Source organism: Siniperca chuatsi, linkage group LG9 (assembly GCF_020085105.1).
Source record: "Siniperca chuatsi isolate FFG_IHB_CAS linkage group LG9, ASM2008510v1, whole genome shotgun sequence".
In the NCBI taxonomy this organism is placed as follows: Eukaryota; Metazoa; Chordata; class Actinopteri; order Centrarchiformes; family Sinipercidae; genus Siniperca; species Siniperca chuatsi.
The window spans coordinates 17,686,501-17,713,065 of record NC_058050.1 but is presented as its reverse complement, the minus strand read 5'-3'; the positions used below and the strand labels follow the sequence as shown (position 1 = coordinate 17,713,065).

At 39.1% G+C, this 26,565-nt stretch overlaps 1 protein-coding gene across 5 annotated transcripts in view; it reads right to left on the bottom strand.

Annotated features, from left to right (window-relative positions):
- Positions 1 to 26,565, bottom strand: part of col14a1a (collagen, type XIV, alpha 1a) — a 133,767-nt gene that overhangs the window by 85,800 nt on the left and 21,402 nt on the right. For all 5 annotated transcript variants that reach the window (XM_044207901.1, XM_044207903.1, XM_044207899.1 and 2 more), the window contains 11 exons: positions 7,624 to 7,779; positions 7,295 to 7,414; positions 6,961 to 7,125; positions 6,528 to 6,692; positions 5,671 to 5,822; positions 4,558 to 4,687; positions 3,701 to 3,846; positions 3,425 to 3,554; positions 3,083 to 3,222; positions 2,444 to 2,570; positions 985 to 1,124 (listed from right to left, as the gene is read on the bottom strand). In XM_044207901.1, coding sequence (XP_044063836.1) covers positions 985 to 1,124; positions 2,444 to 2,570; positions 3,083 to 3,222; positions 3,425 to 3,554; positions 3,701 to 3,846; positions 4,558 to 4,687; positions 5,671 to 5,822; positions 6,528 to 6,692; positions 6,961 to 7,125; positions 7,295 to 7,414; positions 7,624 to 7,779 — 1,571 coding nt within the window. The remainder of the gene's footprint in view (positions 1 to 984; positions 1,125 to 2,443; positions 2,571 to 3,082; positions 3,223 to 3,424; positions 3,555 to 3,700; positions 3,847 to 4,557; positions 4,688 to 5,670; positions 5,823 to 6,527; positions 6,693 to 6,960; positions 7,126 to 7,294; positions 7,415 to 7,623; positions 7,780 to 26,565) is intronic.

The following is a 26,565-nucleotide window of genomic DNA, read 5'->3' as shown; positions in this document are numbered from 1 at the left end:
GACCCAAAACCTGCTTTCAAAAAGGTATCAGGATGCCATTAGAACGAATCAATCCAAACAAAACAGCATGCACCAAAACGATCAACAATGATATAATTTACTCTTCTCATGGATCTCTAGATTATCATCAAGTTTTAATCTGGGTAATCTTTCACTCTTTGTGTATCTATGTCTGTGTGGCTGTTTGATTGTATTATGTTTATCTCCTCTCAGATATAACAATACAGAGCAGTCTGTGGAGGATGTAAATGTGTGCTTATGTGTGTGTGCACATGTGTAGAGTATGTGGGTGAGAGACAGAGAAAAACTGCGTGTATCTCATTCTCTATGCTGGCAGACTTACCAGCCCACCTCTCCAACTCCCCAGAGTGTTATTTTCAGCTCTGATGACTCTCAGCAAAACACACACACACACACACACAACATGCACACACAAACACAAATACACTCTTACAGACCTAAGGGCTCTATCGCTGCCGCCCAGCTGTCTCTAAACCCCAGATCATGGTAATAAAACACCCAAGCCATTAATTTCTAGATTTATTCAGCCTTTATTTATACTCAGCCATGCCAGGGTTTTTTTTTTTTTAACCAGCGACCAGTAGTGTATTTAAGCTTATATGCAAGTCTATAGAGTAGAGGATCCCCTTTATCTGGGCACAGGGAGTGCACCCACTTCTTCCTCTGGAAATAGAGATAATAAGTAGACCCCTGGCTAAATGAAAATTTCGGAATCCATGCAGGTTATTTATCTTTTGATGCTAAATTATATATTGGTGTAATATTTGTGAGCTTGAGGAAGAGAAAATACATGTTTGTGAGTAGCTCATAGCTGTGCCAAGGACTCAGACTTAATGCTTCATGCCTATAGTGTTATCAACATGATCCATGAGGATGATCTCCACTGTCACATTTCACTTCTTGTTGGTGAAAAAATGTGTCTTAAACAAATACCTTTACATACTGTATATCATTGGTACTGACCTCCTTTGTTTCGCCACCTGTGAACGGTGCCCAGGAGAGTCTGTAGAGGACGATGTCATTGGCTGAGTGACCCCAGCTGACCTGGAAGCTGTCTGTGCTGACATCATTGGAGTTCAGATTCAAAGGACCAGGAACTGGAGCTGAGAGGCAGGGAGAGTTTACTTTTGTGCATTTTATTATTTCTTTTATTTTTATTTCACCTTAATTGTCATTTGCACACTGCACATTTTTAATAATGTTCTGACTCTCCCATTGTGATATTCACACAGTGTTCTGCACTGTTTTTTCCTCCCAATGTCTCCCACTAAGTAGCACATGCCCTGCATTACTGGGCAATAGAAAGAGAACTGACCAAAGGGAGCGTGGATGGCACTGCATTATGCAACTTTCATGGAAAGGTTGCATGAAACATTTATTGTGTAACAACACCTATCTTGAATGTTTTAAATGCTAGTACAAACATTAGTTTTAATTTTCATTGATTTTTTGTTTCCCCAAATACCTAAAACTGCAAAGAACTGAACATCCACTCTGGTAAGAATCAAGCTGCGTGTCTTTGGAACATGGTGAAAAACGTGACAGTTAAAATAGCATGTGCACTACTATGCAACAAGTAGTATGGTAAAAGCCATATAACCATGTGCTAGCTCCAGTTTGGAACATGGTGCAATGACTGACCAGGAATTAAACTGCTGCTTTCCTGACTGTAGGGGCTAAATTATTGCACAAGTTTAAACTGTTTGTTCAGCAGTTATCTTAACCTCTTAACACTGTTGTACCACAGCTCAACTGTAATCATGCAGGTTCCCACCATTTCCTACTCCTCTGCTCAAAAACCTTAAAAGTGGCAACACATTTGTGTTAGTTAATGAAGCTCCCTTTCTGGAACCTGCTCCATTGAACAAAGTTTGCCAGGAGATAAATAACAATCAACATGGCTCTTTAGAGTAAGTAGTTTAATAGTTGCATGCCAGAAATACATTTCTTTCAGCTGACTCAGCACTGGAGCCCAGCTGCTTGTTGCTTAAAGGGATATTCCTGCAAATCAATATCTGTTAGCGTGACGGAATAGTAAGGGACAGTGAAATGACCTTTTAATGTGACTGGGCTATTATGCCGAGGTGTAAATGAGATGGGCAGGTTGCCAGAATAACAGAGGGACCAGTAAGGGTAATAAAATTCCACACAGTTTGGCACTAAGAGAAAAGTGCTTTGCCTTCTAATGGTATTGATACAACTATTTTCAAGAAATTGAGACAAAATTGTCCTCAGCAGAGATGGTGACAGGAAAACACCAATGTGGAAGAAGAAATGGACTACAATACAAAAACAAATGAACAAATGCACTTGATAATTACCACTGGTGGCAATTTTTTTGCATCGAGTCCCAAAAAATAACTAACTAATTAACTACTGTATCTTCCAATGTATCCTCAGTCAAAAAGTGACAGTTTCTTACTAGTAGTGAATCCGTCGGTGAGCGGCTCTGATTGGCCCTCGTCGTACACGGTATAGATAGCCACTGAGTACTCCATCAGAGATGTCAAGTCATAAAGGTCATAGGAGTTCCCACCACTCACCATCACCTGCACAACACACACAGACAAATACGATGACATATCCACACAAAAACCCATAGTTATGTCTATACAAAAATAGAATAGTTCAATCTCATACAGCGAAAAGGGCCACAAATCCACTAAAAATCAAAATCCAGTGCCTAGGACATTGGAAGTTGACCAGTTGTTTCTACTGTATGTGCAAGTTTTATCCAAGTTTTATCCAATTTGCACTTACTCACACTCATCATCACTCCTGTTTAATTGCAATACCTGTTTATTTTCCAAGATGATTTACGTCAGTGCTCAATACTCATTCTAGTCTGACCTTTTCTTACTAAGAAGAACAATCCCTCCAATTAATCTCCTCCTTGTTCTATCCTTCCAGCCTCTTTTTTCACTTTTTCTCATCCAGACGCAGATGCTCGAAGATACATATGCTGTCAAATATAATTATATTTAAAAAATTACATCTTAAACACATAAAATCATGGAGTCAAGCCTGTCACACACGCGCACACACACACACACACACACACCTCCTTTGTGACTAGTCCGTCTGTCTTGACCCACACAATGCGGTAACCTTTAACTTCTCTGGGCACAGGGTCCCAGCTGATGTGGGCGGAGTCGTGAGTGATATCAGAGAACTGGAGGTTGCTGGGAGGACTCAGCGGTACTGAGGGGAAAGAGAGAGAGAGGGCAAGTGTTTGATGTGTGTTTGTATGCTCTTGCACTTCTAGCTTTGTGAGAACCAGTTTGAGTTTGAGATTTTTTAAAAAGACAGGACGTTTTGTCCGATCCTCACTTCTCCAAAGGGCAGTTTGAGGGTTAAGACATACATTTAAAAAATTGTATGTGTATGCATGTGTATTACTCACATGTGGTTTCTTGGTTTGTAACAGGGTCACCGGCTTCCTCTCCGTACATGGCATAAACAGTGACGGTGTATTCAGTGTGAGGGATCAACCTCTCTAGCTCCAGCTCTGTCACTGCATCCGATACCTTGACCTGTGGACAAAGACGCACAAATGCATACATTACAGCATTTAAAACTAAACTTTAGACTCTCCGATGCCAAGCTGCAGTTTAAAACTATGAACTGAATAAGCATATATCAATATATCATTTTCTTCTCTTTTTCTTTCTTTCAATACCTCCTTCTCATCTAAGTCTCCACCATCTGTAAGCGGTGCATACAGCAGCATGTAGCCAGAGACTCCATCCACACTGTCCCATCTTGCTTTCATGGTGTTGTGAGTCACATCAAACAGCTGGAGGCCTGTCACTGTGGGAAGGGCCACTATACACATACACAAACAAACACACAGCACAGTTTAATCAAGGAGGTCTTTTGAGTTGGTCTTGATTACGTGGGCTTTGAGTTTTATAAATTGTTATAATATCACAACACACAGTTTCGCCAGGATTCTAACTTCAGTGGAAGTGTAAAAAATTAAATTCAATTTTATTTATATAGCGCCAATTCATAACAGAAGTTATCTCATTACACGTTTCCTATAGAGCAGGTCTAGACCGTACTCTTTATAATATTATTTACAGAGACCCAACAATTCCCACCATGACCAAGCATTTGGCGACAGTGGCAAGAAAACACTTCCTTTCAGAGGCAGAAACCTCGGACAGAACCAGACTCAATGGCGGGCGGCCATCCGCCGCTGTCGTGTTAGGTTTTGAGAGCGAAAGGGAGGGAGGGAGAGAGAGAGAGAGAGAGGTTTTGGGGGAGGGTGGTGAGGGGAGGGGAGAGGGAGACACAATGCAAATACCACCTAGAATATTATTATTTTTTTTTTTTAATCTTGTCTTGTCTTCCTGGATGCTTCTATCTTCCTGAATTTTTAAGTGCATCATTTTCAATATGTCTGGCTTCCATGGTTGTCAAACCTTTAAGCCATTTTTATTAACTTGTGATCTCAGATGTTGACTGAGGCATTGGTGTGAGGTTTTGTAAGTACATTTTTGCGTGTGTGTTTGTGTGTAAGAATAAACTTACGGGTTGTTTCTGATCCTCTCAGAGCTTCACTTCCCTCGTTTGCGTACACAGCAAACACAGCCAGCTGGTACTCGGTGAGAGAGCTGAGATGCTGCAACACCACTGAAGTCTCACTACCGTCCACTACCACCTGGGGTGCAGGAGCGGGGGTGGGGGTGAAAGATGGATGAAAGGGACAGAAAAGAGAGATGGGGTGCAGAAATGGATGGGAGAAGAGGGACCGGGGGAGGGGTAGGGGGACAAAGAATGGCAGGGAAAATGGAAAGTGGGGCAATAAATGGGGGATGATGAAAATGACAAATGGAAGAGAGGAAAGAGAGAGGAAGGCAGGGCAGGAAAGAGAGATTGAAAGAGAATGGTAGAGAAGGGGGAAAAACACAATCGATTTATTGAATGGGATAAAGCACAAACGTATAAAGCAAAACAATTTTTTTTTTTATTCTGATCTGAATGGATGACAGTTGTGATACAGATTAGGTCTGGGCTGAGCCAGCTGGAAATGTCTCTTCACATGCTGCTCCAGACCATCTGGTCCCTGTAAACCCAGCTAAGCAAAAGATTTAATGGTTTCTGTGGTCAAATGTTCTGGAAAAATCAAGCAGGTGCCTGGATCAGCCAGAGTATAATTTCTAGTGAGCCTTCATTACCTGCATGAACGTTCAGGGGAGTTGTGAATGGTGGGATGAGAGCGAGAGGTATGGATGAATGATACCACCAGTGTCTCAGGGAAAAACTGAGCTCAATCCATACACCTGCCCGAAGACCCCAGATACAGTAACTCCCACTAGTGCAGTAAATATGATGGAAAAAGCGTACTCCGGCCTAATCCCACCTCTCTGAGCTCCTACTGAGTCTCTTGACCTCAGTATTTTTAGGTTTTGCTTATGCTTCTACGCGTATGCATGTAAAGCTTTCAGATAACAGTGAACGTCAGACTTTTTGAGCTGTGTGCTTGCCATGACATGGATATTTCTTAATTTTATGTAGTGATAAATTAGTTTGTAGTGGTTGTTTACTCCCTCACCTCTTCCTATTTTTTTTCTTCCATATTTATTTTATTTTTTCAGTAGAGTAAATGTAGTGGTGTTCTTAGCAAAAAAACACAGTATATACCTCCTGCGGTTCTCCTCCCTGAGTAGGGTAATAAACCACTCTGTACTTCTCTACGTTTCCGGGGGCGCGGCTCCATGAAACCCGAAAGCTTCGGGCCGCCACTTCTGATGTCACCAGGTCAACTGGTGCCCCCATCTTCTCTGGTGTCTGTTCTGAAGAAATAAAGGCAGACGAAAAGGGAAGGATAAGAGTTTGCATCAAATTACATTAAATTACTCCCAGTGAGGAGCTTTTAAGTAGAAAAACTCACATGCACTGAGGATCAGAGTAAAGGAGATAGTGTTGAAATACAATCAAAACACATTAGACGAGATTTATGGTGTGCCTTTAAAGACATCCTCTTTCTTGTTTTTCCATCCCAGATCTTTATATCTACAGAGATGGAAACTTATTAGAGGAAAAACTGAGAGCAGGATGAAGAAAGATGACAATGTGTCCTAAAATAATCACCATTTTATAGCAGGATATCATTTCTATTTGGCTGTTACATGACACTGCCCTCCCAAATGGAGAAACTTTGCATTAAATACGACCATCTCTGGCCACTCAAGCTGAATCTAAATATACAGGGTTTGATTCACACCAAACAAAACCTACTTTGGGTAGGTACCTATGGCTATGACTATTTTTATCATTTAGTCATTTAAGGATACATTAGGAAAAGTATCACACTGCACATTATTGACTTGACTACGTATACATTTTGACTTTGCCTTACTATGGATAGTTGATATTGCAGAGTGCAGTTACTACACTAGTTTCCATGTAAGTGCATTAAAAGGCTTGTCTGAGGTATTAAGTATGCATGACTGCTGCACAGTCTCTCTTTCTCACTCTCTGTCCCATTGTCTCCTTACTCTGCTTGATGTCCTTGTCTTGCTGCTCCACTTGTTCGCACACTGTTCTGGTCAGTCCCTCTACTATGGAGCTCATAATGTTGAAGTCAGCCACATTGTAGACATGAGTGTTGTCCGGCTCTGAGGCGATGGAGTACAACTCATTCTCATCAGCATTCTTCACACCTGGGAAGGTAAGGGCAAATATATGATTATTTCATAACATGAAAATAATCATATATTTGAAAACGGTATTAACAAACATTCTCCATATAAATGCACAATAGCACAGTAGGATAGTAAAGCATGGAGGAAGTTTAGTTCAAAGAAACATCACTGGCATGGATTTAGAGAAAAAAAGTGTTTTTTTTAACTCATTGTGGTACAGATGGGACTCCTTTCTTAGACTTCTTCTCTTCTGCATGAGTGTGTTTGTGTGTGTGTTCATTCTCACCAATAGCAAACAGCTCAACACCAGCATTTCGCAGGCTCTCCGCAGGTGGTATGACATCATCCTGGGACTTCCCGTCTGTGATGAGGATCCCAATCTTGGGTATACCAACCCGTGAGCCAGATTCAGGCTTGAAACAGTTCTCCAAGATATAGGTCAATGCAAGGCCTGGAGAGACAAGGAGAGAGAAAGAGGAGGAGGAGGAGAAGAGTGATAGTACCAGGATTGCACAGAAAAACAAGAGAGGACAAAGCCAAAGGGGAGAAAAGGAAAGGTAAACAACAAACAAGCTTGGTTAAAAGCAAAAAAAACAGGTAGAATCAGTGAAATCCAGCACCTGTGAGAGTGTTTCCTCCCTTGTAGGGCAGGTTCTTGACAGCATCAATGACGGCATCTTTAGTGGAGAAAGCATTAAGATGCCACTCTATCCTGGGATCACCACTGTACTGAGCCAGACCTAGAAACACACATTTACACAAATACAACTTGTCATCTGTTTTTATTATTTTCTCATACGATAGCTGATACAAAAACGACACTATTTCTTGACAGATATGAGCAAAATATCTGTATTAAGGCAATTAAAACATTTACAGAAACATTAGAAGACCATATTGGTCCCATGGTGTACCCATCTGTTCAAGAAGGAAGGCAGCAAGGACCCACCTATCCTTGTCTTATCTATGCCAACATCAAAGGCATTGACAAGGTTTTCCAAGAACATTCGGACCAGCCGGAAGTTGAGCCGACCAATACTCCAGGAGCCGTCCACCAGGATCACAATGTCTGCAATGGCCTCAGTGTGGCACACAAACTGATCAACTAAAAGAAGAAGAGGAGAAAAGGCAGACTGACATGAATTCAAACTGACCACAGACAGGGACAAACAGACAGAATGAAGGACTAATAAATAGGTAGTTGAAAAGATAACTCCCATTAAAAACATTGTGCTTTTACGTTTGATGTGCAGGTTTCTCAGCCAAAACTCAGAAAACACAATAAATTCACACCTGAAGTCTGCAGGTTTCAGGTTGTCTTCATTGTTCAAAACACATACTGTATACCAAATGGACAGAAACACTACTCAAATTAGAAAACATGTCAAATAGACACAAACATTAAATCTGAACCTTCAACCGCCCAAGCTTTAACACATTTCCTGCATCTCTTATCTTGCTCTAAAAACATGTACAATACATGATATAAAAATAGCATCTTGAGAGCCTCTTTTAAACTCTTTTTCCAGTTTCGCTCCTAATCTCCTCTACTAGGAATTATTCTCTAAATAAGTTATTCAAAGACTCACTCTTCGTTTGAAAGACAGTTTTAACGTGAAATCTCACGTATGAAACCTCATACCTGAAAGTAACAGTAATGATATATATGAATCAATATTGTGGAAGCAGTCACACACACACAAACACACACTTTTATTGGTTAATTTATCATAAATCCATAACTGCTTATCTTGTTATCCTGCTCTGTATGATATCCTATAAATGAATACATCCACTTAAAGTTGCATCATGCCATCCCTTAACTGTCTACAAAAGTAATAGTGAATAATCCAAAACATGCTGATAAGGTTGGACATTTGTGTCTAAATGAAGAAAGGCGATAAAAGAGTGCTGACTGTAGGAAATGTGAATTATTACTTTGCATTTTTCTTCACAAAAGTAATTGAGTGGAGTGATACCATATGAGTCAATGTAGATAATTCAACTGCTGCAGACTGAACCCAATAGGGAGTAGTTTATTTAACATCTCCATTAGGACATCAGAGTGAAAGGTTCAATTTTTCAATACGCTCTAACAACAGATTGTTAGTTAGTTGAGTTAGTTTAGTGGCTCAGGTGCATACTGGGTAATTGCAATGTCCTGGGTTAGTCCCAAGACCTTTGTTACGCTTTTGTCCCCCTTGTGTTCTCCTGTTTGTACACTGTCAACTTTAAAATAATGCAAAATAAGCTAAATTAAGTTGCTATTTGGTAGCAGTCTTATATTTGTAAGAAATCCACACTAGCATGAATGACTCTGAATTTAACATGAACAGGTGGCTGGTGGCCTTGAACAACAACACATTAGCTAGAACATAGAAAGTGCTGAGACTGTATTTTGTATTTTGGCAAACAATCTTTAAAAAATATTTCCCCCCCCCCAAAAAAAAGTAACATTTATTGTACGACCTGTGCTATTTGTGCTTCTATCTCAGGCCAACACTATCTCAGGACTGAAATTCATAAAAGACACATTGTGTAATGATAAGCCACGCAGGTATTCGTTTCAAGAAATGATTTTCCAGACACAGCCTTCTGTCTGCTGTCTGCGTCTGTCTGACTGTTTGAACCATCCATCTGCTACAGAGGGAGGAGAGAAGAGAAGACACCAAGTCGAGTTAGCTGATGACAATCTTTGGGTTGCAAATGCATAACATTTGATTATGAATATGTCCTTCAGAGTTCAGGTACATCATGGTCACATTTTCCAAAAGGAGGAAGGAGCACTCTTTTAAACAGCCTACAGTATATGATGCTCTTTAGAGAGGTCCAAACTGGACAAGCAAATCATTTGAATTATTCTCCTATCCTGTTGAAAAGAGAAAAGTCGTAGCTTAGTTAAATGGCAAAAGGCTGAGAGGCCAAAGAGTGCAAAGATGATTATTTGTAGAGTTTCCCTTCTTACAAAACAAACACGCGTGGCCTTTAAAGAAACTTTCAGGTTAAAGAATAGAAAGATTGAACTGTAACTAAGCACTTCGTTAAAAGCGACAGAAGACACACACAAAGACAGATCAACTGAGGTGCTATTCTATAATAAAAAGACAGATTCGGGGGGGGGAAGTCTATACGAAGTCTATAATAAGTGCTTTTGAAACTGTGGGTAAATAGAGAGATGAGAGACTTTATGGATAAGAAAGAAAGAGTCAGAGAAGGAGAGTGGGGTACTGTGCAATGTAAAAAGTCATCAAGTCAGATGAAGGCGATGGTAAACAGAGGATTAGGGGTCGTAATTACAGCTAATTACAGCTCACTGGCCAGTCCCTAACCTATTGTTGGTAGGGTGGTGAGAATGTCCTTCAACTGGGCATAACACTGGCGTTTTACATCTGAACCAATAATCATGGTTGCCCCTCTCCTTCACATTATCCCTGCTGACGTCTGTAAAACAGTTAGCATAGCTGGTTATCAAGGGTCAGTTTTCCTAGAAGAAATCATTTGCTGCTGTTCATTCGTATATATTTTGAGAAACACCTTCCATAATTGCCAAAGGTAGACAATCCAGCTCAGTAAACATGAAACTTTGAGTCAAAGTTTTACTGTTATTTCATTGCACCCAGGTTGTTTGTACTCACATCAGTGTGTGCATTACATTATGCTCAATTTTCTGTCAATCGCCTGACGGGACAGAGAAATGGAAGTCTCTGCAAAACCTTACAAACTTTATTGTATTTTTTTAAAGGACTTTGTTAAGTGGGTAGTAGCTCATTTCAGGCAACAGTAGATTTAATGTAAGGTTTGTGCTAAGTAATGAAATACTAACAAATCTAATTCCATTAAAATTGCATGCTTTGCAGATTTTATTGGGTAGTGTTACCTAGTTGTTAAGGGGATGTGACTCTAAATGACACTAGTCTGCTCCAAGATCATAAAGCAGCTGTTCTGCTGAAGTGTTCTTGATCAAGAGTGAACTTGTCATGGTTTTTAAGTCATCTTATAAAATACATTTCATCAAATATGCTTTAATTAATGTTATTTTCACATATTTCATTCATTCTTTTTTATTTTGATCATTAACACTGATAATCAATCAAGACTGTCCAATAGCAGTCAAGTTCCCGCTCTGACGGCAGCAAATAATTGGAAATTTGTTATGTTGCACATACTGTTCTTGTATACCGTTTTTTTCTTTCTTTCAATGATTTAGTTAAATTTGCTTCCCCCAGTCGTCTGTTGAAGCCTAGTTTGGGCAACATTGCAAATCTTCCCATTGCGCAAATCTCTAACACCATTTATGATTTTGACCAATATTCCATGAATGATTTATGTTATTGTTGTGTTCCTGCATTTAAAAAAAAATACAAACTAGTGAAGAAACTTTAAAATGCTTGTTTACTTGTTTTAGCCAAAATGTGGGCTAATAATACATCACTGTGTTCTCACTTTTTCAGAATTACACTAAGGACAACCCATCATTTGTTTACTCTTCCATGTGTCATGCACTTCTATCTCAGACACAACTAATCCAATACTGACAGACATTAAGAAAATGTACACCCAGTAACTGCCAGGTGTCTATCTGTCTACTGTCTAGCTAACTGACTGCATCACATATTAATAAGCTATCGTTAGTTCTGTCATTTAGATTGAAGAGTAAAAGAATTAATATGTTCGACACATCTGACATGACATTTGATCAAAATGCTGTTTAATAATGATGTAAACTGGGAACACTTTAAATTACATTTTACATAAAACACAATATAGCTAAAATTACAAAACGTTGTGCCAGTAACATTAGACTAAATAACCAAATGACGTTGGCTAAGTTAGGTTAGCTTAATTGGATATTTCCCTTGCACTCTTAACAACATAGATAAGTTCCTACTAACTCTTAAAGCACACAGATTTCTCCATACAGTATATGAATAACGCAAAGTCATACCTACTTTACAAAGGCAGTTAAGTTTAATATATTATTTTGCTACAGCTGTTTACGAGCCTAAAGTCTTTACTACCGAAGACATTCCTTAAGTTCTAAACCTTATTTAGTAAATCACTACTTTGAAACAAGTCAATAAGAACTTAGGAAGGATTTACAAATAGCTGGTGCAACCCAATCAGGGTCTTGTTTGCACACTTTCTGAGAGTACAGACCACAAGATAACATATGTGATATGTCAGTTTTACATCATGTAATCCACAATCAAATCAGAATTACTTCGGCAATCACGTCTCAGATTTGAGTAAAACAGACACATAGACACGAAGACTATAGATAAGGGAGACAGAGGGATAGGAAATCAAACATGGCCATACATGGTCCTACACATAAATATGCACACAACAGTGTTTCCCTCCCAACAATGGATATCAGAGAGAATGCTTCCAGTATCTAACTACTGTAGTTGCTATTGAATCCCTCTTCTCTGCCAGACAATTGCAGGCTTGTCAAAGGTCCCTCTTCTTTTTCTCCTCCTCTTCTCTACCTCCTTCCCCCCTTTTCTCTTTCCATCTAACGCCTTTGCTGCGGGTCAAAGTGCAGTTACTGGGGAACAGTGTGAAACTGTCTGTGTGCGCACACGAGAAAAATGTGTGAGAGGGAGGAAGGGAAACAATTGAAGCAAGGAAGAAAGAAAAACGGTGAGAAGGCAAAAAACGCTGTATTTGGGTTTGATGAAATACCACAGATATACTGACAGATTCTGTGGTGCCAAGTCTTTCCTTTGTCCAACTCTACGGTTACTCCTGTTCTTCTCTGCCTCTCTCCTCTCCTCTATCTCACTCTGTCCATCTCTGTGGCTAACTAATAAGAGACAGGCTTTGTTTGGCACCAAAATCTTTCTTAAACACTCCACCAACTAAAACAGTCTGCCATGGCAGAGCACAAAACATGTCAGTCTCTACTATAATGTGTGTGTGTTCTTGTAGTTCTGTTCATGTGGGGGCCAAAAGTTCATATGTGGATAGAAAAATATGGAAAATCTTTTCTGACACATTAACGGCCCTTAATTGCTGGCCCTTTAATGGTAGAGATGTCACAGTTAAGGTTAGATTTGATGCTAGGATGAAGGTAGGAGTTACAGGGACACTTGCTAAAGTTTAAACATATTTGCACATTGTGTATTAGTCATGGGATGACATATCTGCACCTGAATAATTTGCCAAGTCTGTGTATCTGTATTACATTTCGCAGCCTTTTTAGTTCCATTGTCCACTGACGGTTTCTAAACGCCATTACACCTCAGACAGCTATTGGAGCCGAAACCCACATTTCAGTCAACCAAAATGATTTCTTAGTATTCACGACAGGAACCAAGTATTTGAGCTTTACTTGCCTGCCATGTTGCAGTGGGTTTCACTTTCAACTAAACAAAGTGTTTATGTTTGAAAGTCGTCGGAAACCATGTTTGGCTTAATTCAAACATTGTTCAAACACATGTCACATGCTAACATGAGCAAGACAGTGGCTGTCTACTGAGCAAATGTTCCTGTGTCCAAACGCTGTGTTGGTATATGCCTTGAAATGTAATAATGTATTATTTACTGTGGTTATGAACGTGACTAGCATAGCTGCTAACCGTAGCTAGTGGCAGTAGTACAGCGATTATGCTCTTTATTTTCAACAGCTGTTTTGCCATTTTTAACCAGAAATACTTGGTTTCAGTTGCATCAGAAATTTAGGCTCAAAACAGGCCTTTTTCACAGCAAACGTTTACCTGTCATAGCAGGAAACGTTTGCTTAGTGTTACTAATTACATTAACGATGGCTTAGTTCTAATTCAAGTTTTGTGTCTTGCAGATTTGTGTCTATGTGGTAGAGATGGTAACTCTGGGATGCTGGCTGCTTTCCTACAGTCTATGCCTCTAAATTCACTGATTGTGTGGCTGAACTACATCTGACCCTTATTTGCATAGAAGGACACGATTAAAAAAGGCGCTGCCATCACCGAACCTATTTACATGCGAGTACACAATTGGCCAAGCACCAACCGTAATTGGCATGCGAGCATGTGATTAGACAGATCGTCCACCTGGTGTCCAGAGAGAGCACCAGAGAGAGCGAGCGACCACATTTTACAACTCAGCCCACAGTGCAGTCTGCAGTGCTGTGGGAAAAATTATGTGGCTCCTAGACAATTGAATTAACTTGTGTGGGAGTGGAGAAATGGGTATTAAAAATGTGAGTGCAACAATGGAAGCCACTGTTGGCTGGCTGCAAATTCTAGCAGAGCAAAGACAAAAATGCAACGACAAAGACAGTAACTAAGCTGGGGAACAGAACTGGTAACTAGAAGAGAGAAATGTTATAGACAAGTAGTATAAGTAGCAGTTAGTAGTAGTAACACTTGTAGCAGTACACAAACAACCAAATCACATAGAGGTTTAAACACATACACATATAGGCTACATGTTATCTGCAAAGCACAAAAGCTTTATAATCTCCCACTCAAACATATGGACAAAGTTGGGAGAGTAATGTATACACAATACACAAACAAATAAACACACAGACTCACACAACACATCTTCTAACACACACACACACACACACACACACATATCTAGTTTAGAAAACGTTTCCACCCTCTGTTTCTTCCTTCTCTTTGTCGCTCTGTGTTCTCATTAACAGTAGCTCTTCCCCGCCGGCCCTGATTTATTGCTGACCTCTATTTAGCCAGGGATCAGTGGATTGTGCTGTCATTTCAATCTCTCTCTAGTTAAGTTTTATTTCCCCTGCCACTGTGATTGTGTTTCAGTGTCTGGAATTAACATTGAGACCAGTGACAGACATGCAGATAGATGGATAGTAGCAGTGAGAACATCTCCCTTATTCTCTTAGCCAAAAGTTTGATTCCTGCGTGAACCTGCTTTTAGAAGAGCACTTCACCTCCAAGATAAGGCTAATTCATTACAAACATAATTGGACGTTTATACCCAAATAGTTTAACACAAGTTCATATGTTTGATTTTGATACATTAATCCACTCGGTAATAAAATACACTTCAGTGAAATGATTAAATGGAAATAATATTATACAGTAGGTGAACTGACTCTTTTATGGTCCCCCCAGAGAGATGTTTTCTCAATATATCATTCCAGGATGAATAGTAATAAGATCCTTTTCTCCTGCCTGCTGTTTATCATGTAGAACCTAACGTTTCAATATAAGCAATTTCCTGTATGTTGCGGAGAAAATGTCCACTTTAAATCAATACGGGCTGGTCCTTTCCACCTCATCTGCTCATGTGTAGGTGTGCTTGCTAAGTGCTCTACCAAACTGATATGAAAATGTGGATAGCATTTAAAGAGACAACCACAATGAATGCTGTCATGATGAAGGGAAAAACTGTCCTTGCTGGCCAGTTTTCCATATCATAACTTAGTGTACACCTGTTTAACCACTGCCAAAGAAGAGACAAAATTTCTTGTAATCTTATTCCAAAATTCCATTATTCTCACTTCCCAGAAGCGAATGTATTTCTAATAGGGTCTTCGTCTGTAGATGTACAGAACATGTAGTTAAAAATCACAACCAATAAGAAAATCAGATATTTGAAACCCCACAATCTGCCTCCACCCCTCTTGTTTTTTTTTTAAATTTATAGATTTCAAAATGATAGAATGATGGGGCATATATTTGTTTACAGACCCCCACTCAAAAAAAGCATACGTAAAACCAATTTCATTTTCCTAGGGTTTATCTCAGTCACATCCATTTTGAACAATTAAAAATACATCAAATTATAGAAACAGCACATCATAAAAATGTTCAATTTAAACGGTTGTCAAGGCATACACCTTTTTCACAGCAGACATTCTGATTTGTTATAGTAGGAAAAGCACAGGTGTTACTAATATCATTAACGATGGCTCTGTTCTATCAAAGTGTCCCAGTAAGTCATGACAGTGAGCCAACATGTACAACACCAGGACCCTGAAACTGAAGCAGCTAAATGGAATTCAGCCATCATTAATTTTGTTATTCACACACTGCTACTCAGACATGTCAAAATGTCGTCCATGTAAAAGGTTTATTGTCTAAAACTTGCGTAGCCCATTCTCAGACACCCTTAAAGTTCCCCTCCAGACACGTTTTAAAGTATGGAAAAATACTCTGCTATGATTAATATTCTGTTTAACATGGTTATCCCACATAAAAAGTTTAAAAAAACTGAAAAGGGGCTGGAAGCACATCTATTCTTTCTCCCTCATTAAGAAATTCTGGATCTATGAAGGCCCCGCCTACCACTGCTGCATGTTAGGTTGACCGGTGCTGATGAGAACATAGATGTGGGTGAGAGAGCGGAGCGTCAAGATGGCTAGAGTTAGAGGAAACATTTGAGAGATTCAGCCATACATGTTTGAGCCTCAGTCAGATCCAGACAAGGAGTCGATTGTGCACCAAAATCGGTGACTAGCAGACGTATCAGAATGATAAGTGTAGTTAGCATCTTTTATTTGTTTATGGCGTTTGTTAGCTTGTTAGCTTGTAACTGGCAGTGGCTGACACAGTGTTAGTAGTAACATACAATATCTGCTATGATGTTACAGTGTGTTCACATTATTACATAACGTTAGTAGATAGTTGAAGGAAGTTTGATTCTCAGATTTTAGGGAAGTGTACAGAACATAGACTGTATATATACATGGACGACGCGCCTCCATTTCCTCCCACTGTACAAAAATTAAGCCAATATACAGTATCCCAGATATGGGAGCTGCCATCTTGCGCTGGTGATGTCATTTAGAGCCAGAGTGTGTGCGGTAGTGATCTGTGAGTGAGTGAGTGAGTTGGAGTCCGGCATCGAGGTCCCGCCCATACACCCAGCCAACTCAACTGTGAATCGGCGTCAGCTGCCAATCATGACGTGAAACCCCCTTTTTATAGCATCAAATAACTAATTAAAATCAATCTTAGAAAAATTAACACACAACAGCGTGATAAGAACTACCTAAACTGGCAGAAACAATCTTTAGGAAAATTTTATTTGACGTGTACTTTGATTTTGTAATTTGGCTCATGTCCCATCCGCTAACATTGAGGGGGCGGGGATTATGAAATATACTGCATCCAGCCACCAGGGGGCGATCGAGGTGTTTTGGCTTCACTTTTGGGGAGCTGTCATGTTGTCCATCTTAATATACAGTCTATGATACAGCCATCTCCCCCTTGAAAAAACACCTCTCAAACTTTTGCACAGATACAAGTCAGGTCTGACATTTTAGGGGACTTAAACATAAGAAAAACACATTTTTGAGTGGAGAAGTACTGTAAGCATCACTTGTCTACAAATTTGATCAGCAAAACTGACTAACAACAGCTGGGACCAGTGATTGCATTCAGCATCTACAAACATCCTGCAGTGAAGACGCCAGCTTTGCACAACTTTCTTAATTCTGAACAAAACCAACTTGACTCACACTTTCATATATTGATGCCTAGCTAACAAGATTTTTAAACCTGATTAAATGCACCACACTTTAAAACAAGCTTAAAATTAAAAAGAATGATTAAATTTAAACCTGTCATTAAACCTCAGTTTAGTTTTTACTCTTAACCTAGATTAAATTTAATTCTGTTGCACCAAATTTTTAAACTCCAATTTAAACTGTGATCCAGTATTAACTTTAATCTTACAAGAGTAATGCAAAGTAAAGCAATCAAAAGTCCGTAGATAAGCACAGCTTCACGAGAGGCTACAATCCTTTCTATTTTATTTTGTTGTTTTGGACCTGAGCAAATGAGAGGAGGATGTGACGTTCAGTTGTTTGAGCTGCTATCAGATCTTGATGTGGACACTGGAGACACATATTAATACCAGGTGAACGCTTTTTAATGCAAGGTGTAAAAGGGGTCCATGTTTTGTTAAGGAATACAGAGCAGCCGAAAGTTTAGCTCTGATTAGAACTAGTCTTTTTACTAAGACTATATACATCTGTATTTTCTATTTTTATTATTTTTTTATTATTTTTCCCAAGTCCTTTAAGACAGAGCATTACCTCATACCTTCATGACGTTAAGTTTGGATGACTATAACTAACTTGTTAGTCATCATTGCTGATCCAAATACTTAAAATATTAAGTCAACATGGACAAAAAAGTGATTAGAAAAAAATGGAAATTTAAACATCTACAATTCCATGACAAATGGGAAAACCCAGGGAAAGTACTGACAAAAATCTCAATGTCACAACTTCACACTCAAGGTTTAAAACTGCCTGAGCATCAACCCAAAAAGCTGTTTTAGCCTGCCTACAGCAGCTTGTTTCTCCCAAAAAACAATGGTGGTACACAAGAGCTCAAAAAACAAGATTTCCTTTGTTTTTTTGGCTTGTTTATTCAATCAAGAGACAGGCAGCAGATTGATACACCTGTCGTTTGCTCAGTGGCCCTCAGAGCAACTCAGACAAACTCAGCAAGCACAAACATTCATATTCATCTGTGAGACCTGTGGGTTTATGTGAGAGAGAGTGTGTGTGTATGTGTGAGTAGTGTGATCCAGTGGGTTTTAAGGTGTAATCCGACAGCTGTTTTTAGACGATTTGTGTTGTTCCTCCAGAGACCTTCTTCCTGCTTGACCTTCCTGATCTATAATCCACTGTCTTGTTCTGTTCCACTTCACTGAATACACAGACATTCTGACAAAAACAGACATTATATGTATGTTGAATGCAACACGTGGCCTCTAAACTGTCTCTCTCTGAGTCTGTCGCTCCATCTCTACCTGCCTCTGTTTGCCTTGCCTTGCTCATTTCTTTCTGTTTATCTTCCTCTAATCTCTCTGTTTAGTACACACTCACACACACACACAGACACACATGTTGAACTGTGTGGGTTTCTATTTTGAAAGTTGAGTCCCTCTTATCATGTCTGGTTATTTTTTAGCTCCATGCACACATTGTAAGAACCTTAGAGATGGGTGTGGTTCTCAAACTAGGCATTTTTGTGTCACTATTCAATACAATACTGGCTTACTTATTAATTCTGCAGGAGGGACAGTTTGCCTGCCAGTCCACTCCCCTTTTATCTCTCCGCTCCTCTGTTTCTGTCTTTTAGTTTGTGTCAAGCACAACTATTTGTTTGAAAGATGTATACATTCATCAAGTCAAGGGAAGTTACAGTAACTGTAAGCACTTCTGTGGCAGTCAGGAAACTGTACGGAGGATTTACTGCAGCTAAACTAGTTATTATGAGCTTCTGAAAAATTGTGGAAATTTATGCAAAACAGAGCTATGATTTGCCTGTATTCCACAAATGATACGATATCAGTTTTTAAACCACAAACTTCTGAGCAATGAATGAGGCTCTCTTCAAAAAAGGGGGATGTGGTTAATTTTACCAACCTAGAAGAGCATTTGGTTCCAGGTCTGATGTGCCTTTTCAACCACAAAGTGTAAACCATTGGGATCACAAGAGAAGGGAGACTGGGGGGAAAAGGAGGACAGGATTGACAAGATAGGAAAGAGAGCTTAGGGGACAAAAGTGGTTAAGAAAGGTCAGGTAGTAAAACAAAGTGGACAGATAGAAAGAGCATAAAATGGCATGAAGAGGGGATGAAGGAAGAGAAGAAAGAAAATGCATAAAGAGGAATAGAGGAAAGGAGGCAAAGAGCAATAAATGTCACTTCTAATGACACATACAGTATCAACTGTCAAGCTAGGTATTGCATTTCGCCAAGCAGTTTCTTCTACAATAACCTTATCTCATTGTAGTTAATGTATATAATGTTATAGTAAATGTGTATGTAAATGTTTATGTCCTGTTGCATGCACAGTGCTTTTTGCCTCTGTACAAACACACTTTTTAAAATTTAGCTAATTTCTGGATAAACTACTGCCGTCGCTCACACCTCAGCCACAGAATTGTACAGTGTGACATAACTTCTATGTGTGACCATGAAGAAGGAGCGGAGGAAAGCTATAGCAGGGGAAAATCAGGGAGGAAATGGATGCTAATGATTCTAATTGACCTCTGCACTTAAGGAGTCCTTGCTACTAATGACCGCAATGCCATTAACACATGCACTTGTTAACCAGTCATTCAATTAGCTCAACTCAGCCATAAACCCCCTCACTTAATCGAGGACAAGGACAGAAGTCTGACTAGCACACACACACACACACACACACACACACACGAGCAATGGCTGATCAACTCCCAAGTCTGTGTGTGCGCGCATCCAACATGTGTGAGGATGATATTTCTTTAGTTCCTCTCAGCAGGAATACTTCAGTACCTGGCGAGTGTCCAAAACAAAATGTAAAACACAAGTTGCGATGATGGAAAAAGTGCTAAGTGAGACGAGACAAATGGAGACGAAATATGCATTTATGGAGGACATTTACCTGAGTTCACTCTTAGTCGCCTCACTTTTCATTTCGGTTTATTTTAATACTTTCTCTTTAAATACTCTCTTTAACGCTCTCCTTACTTTGCCCTTCACACTACACACCAGCTCATTTTGAAAGGGTTCACTTTCACGTCATTTGTGAATCACATCAACAACATCAATTTTAAATATATTGGAGCCTTTCGTGCTTTTTAGCCATGACATACATATCTGGCTCTTTTTTCTCTCAAATGGAAAGAAATTATGTAATGTTTAGAGGCATTCAAAGGAACTAATAGCATCACTCACCAGTTAGTTTGTAGCCTGCACAAACTTAAACGGGCTGCATGTATTCACTGTATTTGTCTCCTTTCATTTGTGGTATCGGTTTTGGCCTCCTCACTCAGTCTCTCTAGATATTTGTCAGCCTAGTGACACATTTCTCTGTCCACAAATGTTTGACATCCTGGGTAGCCACTGAGCATAACAGTGACTGAATGGGGAGGTTAGGAATTAAATTAAATACAGGGAAAAATGCACAACGATAGAGGAAAGGTATAACTGGTAATTCTGGAAACTAATGGGGCAATAAATAAAGCAAGACACACATGCACACATACAGATATGCAAACACAGCACACATGCACAAAGAGATGGAGAGATTTAGATTACATTAATGTTAAAGCTGGGAATTAACAAGGTGATAAATATAGAGAGATGAACACACACCAACCTAGAGGGTGCCAAAGATGAAATAAATGAGAATGTTAGGAATTAAGGTTGGCTATAAATATAGAGACCTTGCTCTCCAGGTGTGTGTCTGTTACCCTCTGCAGATGTGATGGATACTAGAGGACTGTTTCACTATCAGAGTGGTGAATGTTAACAGAATCTCATTGGCCTCCAGTTCAACTTTAACTACGTATGTCCCTTGGGTTCAGTCCGTGTGTGTCTGCCTATGTGAGCGCTGGTATAAAGCTTCAGTCAGAGAGTGAGGAAGGCAACACTACTCTCACATCCTATTAGGTAATATGTATTGAAAAAGGCACCGTAGCATGGAGGGAAGGAGAGGCTTTTGCCCTTTATTACTCAATGATTTCCACTTGTTTGTGTATGCTGTTAGCCTGGCGCTCTGATTACTTTATGTACAAAAGCTAAAACAAAGCAAGTGAACCATTTAATGAGTGGATTGGTATCGATATCAAGTTAAGTAACTGTGAGTTCTGAAAGGCATCAGTACCTTTTAATCGATATCTAGAACTTTAATTTAAGTGAAGGCAAGTACAATAAGGGTAATGAAATAACTAAACAGATTGTAGTTGTTAAAACATGTTGTAATATAGTTTATTTAAACATATCTGGCTATTTTTCCACCAATCCAAGTTAAACTGAAACCCTTTAATCAGCTTCTTCAAAAGTGGGCCAGGTGACAATCCACTGTCAGTGGTGGAAAAACAGGAATTTGCTGTTACATTGTTATTGTGGTCCATCCAACAATGCAGCATTAAGCTTTGATTAGAGAAACCAGTGCTGACTTACAGTATCTGTTAGATCTTTTTCCACAAATCAAAGTTAAACTGAAACCCTCTTAATCAGCTTCTTCAAAAGTGGGCCAGGTGACAATTCACTGTCAGTGGTGGAAAAACAGGAATTTGTTATTTGTTATTGCAGTCCATCCAATAATGCAGCATTAAGCTTTGATTAGAGAAACCAGTGCTGACTTACAGTATCTGTTAGATCTTTATTGTCTGCAGGGCGACAACCATCTGTTTTACTACTGGAGGCTACTGACCCCCCCCCACACACACACACAGATGTCCTCTGATCTAACATCATGCAGTTGTCCAAATAATGGCTATTATTTTAGAGGAAACGTTTAGGGCCAGACTCCAATGAAAATATATTACTGTCTTGCACAAGGGACCACTAATGAATTTGTTCTTGCTTTGATAAGCAAAACACAGATATTTATTATTATTGGCTGCCAAATGCCTTACATACTTTATTTTGGATGAAACATGGATGAAACCAGCAGCAATGTCTAACTGTTAATACAGTAGATAATGGAACAAAAATCTATGTTTTTTAAATGTATTATGTGAAGGGCAAAAGATAATTTGCCAAATATTGCTTTTATTGGACAGTTTATAGTAAAGGACAGAGTGGGATGACATGCAAATACAACAAGTTCTTCCTTCCTTATAAAAATACTGGTTTTCTGATCTGGCAATGCTATGGTCAAGGTTTGGTTAGGTTTAGGCAACTAAAAGCACTTGGTTAAGGTTAGAGAAAGGTCATCGTCATGGTTAAAAGGAACCAACACTGACCTTTGCTTTTCTATGAGAAGCAAAGTCATTATTTGCACTGCCACAAGAGGTTGCTTGTGAGGAAAACTTAAATATATAATGACAAAAATTGTGTTTGAACAATTGACCAATGCTGTAGTTTTTCTGGTAAGCTAGACTCAAAGGGGATATAATTATCTACCTAATGCATCGTAGGATAGCTGGGACCCCAGGCTGTCCAATAAAACAATACAGAATATAACTAAAATGGCAGGCAATAATTACAGTAAAATCATCTTTATCACAGAGAAACAAGAAAAGAGTCTACAGCCATGCTAGCGGCTCTGTGCTTTCAGCTATAGGCTAATGTCAACATGCTAACAGGCTCACAATGACAATGCTAACATGCTGATATTTACCATGTTCAACATCTTAGTTTAGCGTGTTAGCACGCTAACATTTCCTAATTAGCACTAAACACAAAGTACAGCAGAGTCTGATGGAAATGTCATTAGATTTGCAGGTATTTGGTCATAAACCAAAGTACTGGACAATTGAAATTCTGACCTGATGATGGCGCTCCATGAAAAGTGAAGAGATCTCCAAAGTCATTCAGAGTTTGTTTACCAATTTTCATGGAAATCCATCCAATAGTTGTCAAGACATGTCACTCAAAACAAATGTGAACCTCATGGTGGTACTGGAGAAAACGTCGGAGGATCACCAAAGTCAGTAGGACTCATCCTCTGAACACAATGAATATCTGTACCAAATGTATAGACATTCCATACAGTTGTTGTCAAAACATTTAATTAAAAAGCAAAATCATCATCTTTATGGTGGCGCTAGAGGAAAAGTCAGGGGATCACTAGTCAGTAGGATTCATACTCTGAGGACCATGAATGTTTGCACAAAATGTCATGGCAATCATGACATCAAATATTTGCTAATATATTTCAGTCTGAACCAAAGTGGTGGACTGACCGACATTGCCATCTCTAGAGCCATGATGCTAGCATATGAAAATAATCCATGTAAAAACCACTTATGATAGTTATATATAGATATCAAAGGTGACAACAATGTAATCAATGTTCCCTCTAGGAGAGAAGCTTTTGAAAGTTTCTGTAGGCGATTAATCAAAATGGAACCACTGAATCAAGTGAGCAAAGATGGCAACCTCCTGAACTGATGTCATGTGGCCCAGTGTCTAATAGCATTACACAGCATTTACTCTGTCTCCATGTCTCAGTCCAAACTGGAAAGAGTAGATGTTGATGTTTTGACACTTTAGACTGTGAGAAGCACTGGAACCACCATTTTTAATGAAGCCAGTTGATTAAGGAGCCCAGAGAGAGTCTTTTGTTGGCAGAGATCAAACTGACAGAAACAAGTGGAAAATTAACATATGACAAACTCTGCTGGCACTCCAGCTGGCTAGTCGCTGAAAATGTTTTTTCATTCAGTATTATCTTTATTTTTTCTTAATGTAGTGGTTATGTGGCTACCTGTCTTTGTTCATCCAGTTTAGAATAGATCTGCCCTGATTTTATCACAAGCAGATTTACAACAATGTCCAGAAATGAAAAGTTTTCTTTGAGAAATGAAACTGAAGAGAAACTGAATATTTTAGACTAGATTAGTGTAACCTAACTGCACCCACACAGTGCTCTCAATGAAGCAACGTCTCATTTTCAGTCTCTAACCTGCTGAGATATCATTATAGACATATGAATGATTCACACACATATACAATTTCACAAGGGACATTGATATTTTCTCACTGCCTCTGTCTCTTTTGCTTTATGATTCACCCAGTATTCCTCTCCCTCCCAGCTTCTCTTCCTGTCTTCAGATTCATAGAAAAAAAAAATCTTCCTTTCGATCAGCAAAAAGAAAAAAGCTGAAAAAATGTTGCTGTATTTAAGTTTTCAATTCAACTTTTAAAGGGAAACATAGTGTGTGTCCTGTGTATTCATTGTAATTACTGGAGGTTGGTTAGGGGGGATAAAGATGAGGCAATTATGTTTCACAGTAATTATGTTTCTCTGATGTTACTCATCAACAAAGAGTACACAAGGAATAACTTCACTGATTAGACAGAATAAGATAACACTTTATTTAACAGTAGTGAATGACTATGGCTCAGTCTGATTCAGAAATTTCCAAGATGAATCTGATTTGCAGTTTTTTATAATTTGAGTGTTACTCCTACCCTGCACAGCAGTCTAGTTTTTTTACATCATTTTTTACATCATCTATGTATTTATCCTGCTTTTCTCTGCAGACAATGACACAGCAAAAAGAAAAAAAGTCAGACACTTTGACTCAGAAACTGATATTCAAGGAGAGAAGGAATTCTCTTCACATCTTCCAGCAGTGAGCAGCTGAATCCGGTGCTCAGATCACTGATTGATTTAGAGGCTGTAAAAAAATGCTTCATTCCTCTCTACAAACTGAGATTTGACTCGGGAGTCCCTGACCGATGATTCGAATCATCGACTTTTAGGGTGCAGACCTACAAATGACTGACATCAATATGAGAAACTTGGACAGACTACAAACTACAAACCAAGGTTTATATATCCCTTTAAAACTTTTCCTGTTTGCTCAGAGCTCGACTCAGTCAATGCCACCCCAAGAGCAGACAGAAAATTTGTTTAATTTAAAGCTCCTGGAATGGACAGTCTGTATTTAGTTCAAACCAGCCTGTGCTTAAGCTCTGCAAGATATAGTTTAGTAATTTGTAGAGCATCTTTAGAACAGAAGTGGGTGGCTAAGGTAGTTATTGTACTGAGAGCAGAGGAAGTTTCATGCCGCTTCCTTTAGCTAATCGCCCTCTCCCTTCTACTTTAACAAACATCAGAGCAACTTCAAACCAACTTACTTAGAACACCCATGCACACATATGGACACACACACACTCCCACACCAGCCAGGATGCTTTTGAAATAGGCAGCCAAAGATAAAAAACTTAAGTTTGCTGCATATTTTTCTTTCTTTTCTGCATTTTTTGACCTTCACTTGCCAAGTTGAGATTATCACTGTGTTTCATATCAGTTTTTATTCATAATCCATCCAAACTAACTTGTCATTATAATAAAACTGCTTTAGAGTGAAAAAACACTGCATTTTCTTTGCAAATACTTTATGACTGAGGTGTGACCCACACATAAAAAGGTAGTGTGCACACAGCTGGTTAAAATGCAAAAAGATAACTGTGTGTGTGTGTGTGTGTGTGTGTGTGTGTGTTTGTGTGTTGGAGGAGATGAGAATATGAGCCAACTGTTAATGAAAGGTTTTGTAAACGACCCACACTGACATAAAAGCGAGCTGATTACTACTCTAGAACAAAGCGGCGATGGACTGGGTTAGCATTGCTAATACACACACAAACAAACACACACACAGAGGGAGACGTCATACAACACCGTCTCTTTGGAGCACTGTGGGACATTGGTATTATCCATGTAGAACATAAATACACACACACAGAGAGCGTGATAGAGAGGGAGAGAAAGAGAAGCACATTACAGTACAACATAAAAGATCAACTTCTGTTGATCCACAGTTAGACATTATCATCATCACTACAATACACAAAGCTGCATACACAGGCACTAACACACACACACACAGTACATTCACAAATTCTATTAAAGCACAGCAGGATATTATCATAATCCCCAACAGGTATGAGGCAGAACACCAATCAAGGTCACCTCTGCTGCAGTGAATGGTGAGTGGTTCTGATAACAGCAGACTGAAGGAAATCCAGCTTTTAATCTACCTACTGACAGAAAGAAGGGGAGGAGGAGAGCAAGAGAGAAACAAAGAAGAAGAAAAGAACAATCAAAGATCTAAACCTCTTGTGTGTGTTTTAGGGGGAGAGAGTCAATACAGTTGAATGGTTTTTCATTAGTTTTTATTTTTAGTTACAGTTTCAGTCTGGGTTCAATAGTAGTTAAGTTTCAATTTTTTTGAATAAGTGCACTGCAGGCAGGTTCACCATGCACACTCACATAAAGGGTTTTTGGTCATTTTCTAACCAGATGTGTTGGGCCAGAGGCACAGCTGTGAATTTTACCAAAACAAAAAAAAAAGCCTCAGTTCTGCTCTAACACCATGTTGTTCCCTACAGCTGACAAATGCACAAAACTTTAATTTGGCTTTCCAAAACAAAAATGGCTAAAGGTCATCACACAATTTATAATGTCGAGATTTTACTGCACTGTCTGATTTTAATTGTCACGATGAGCCACAAAATCAGT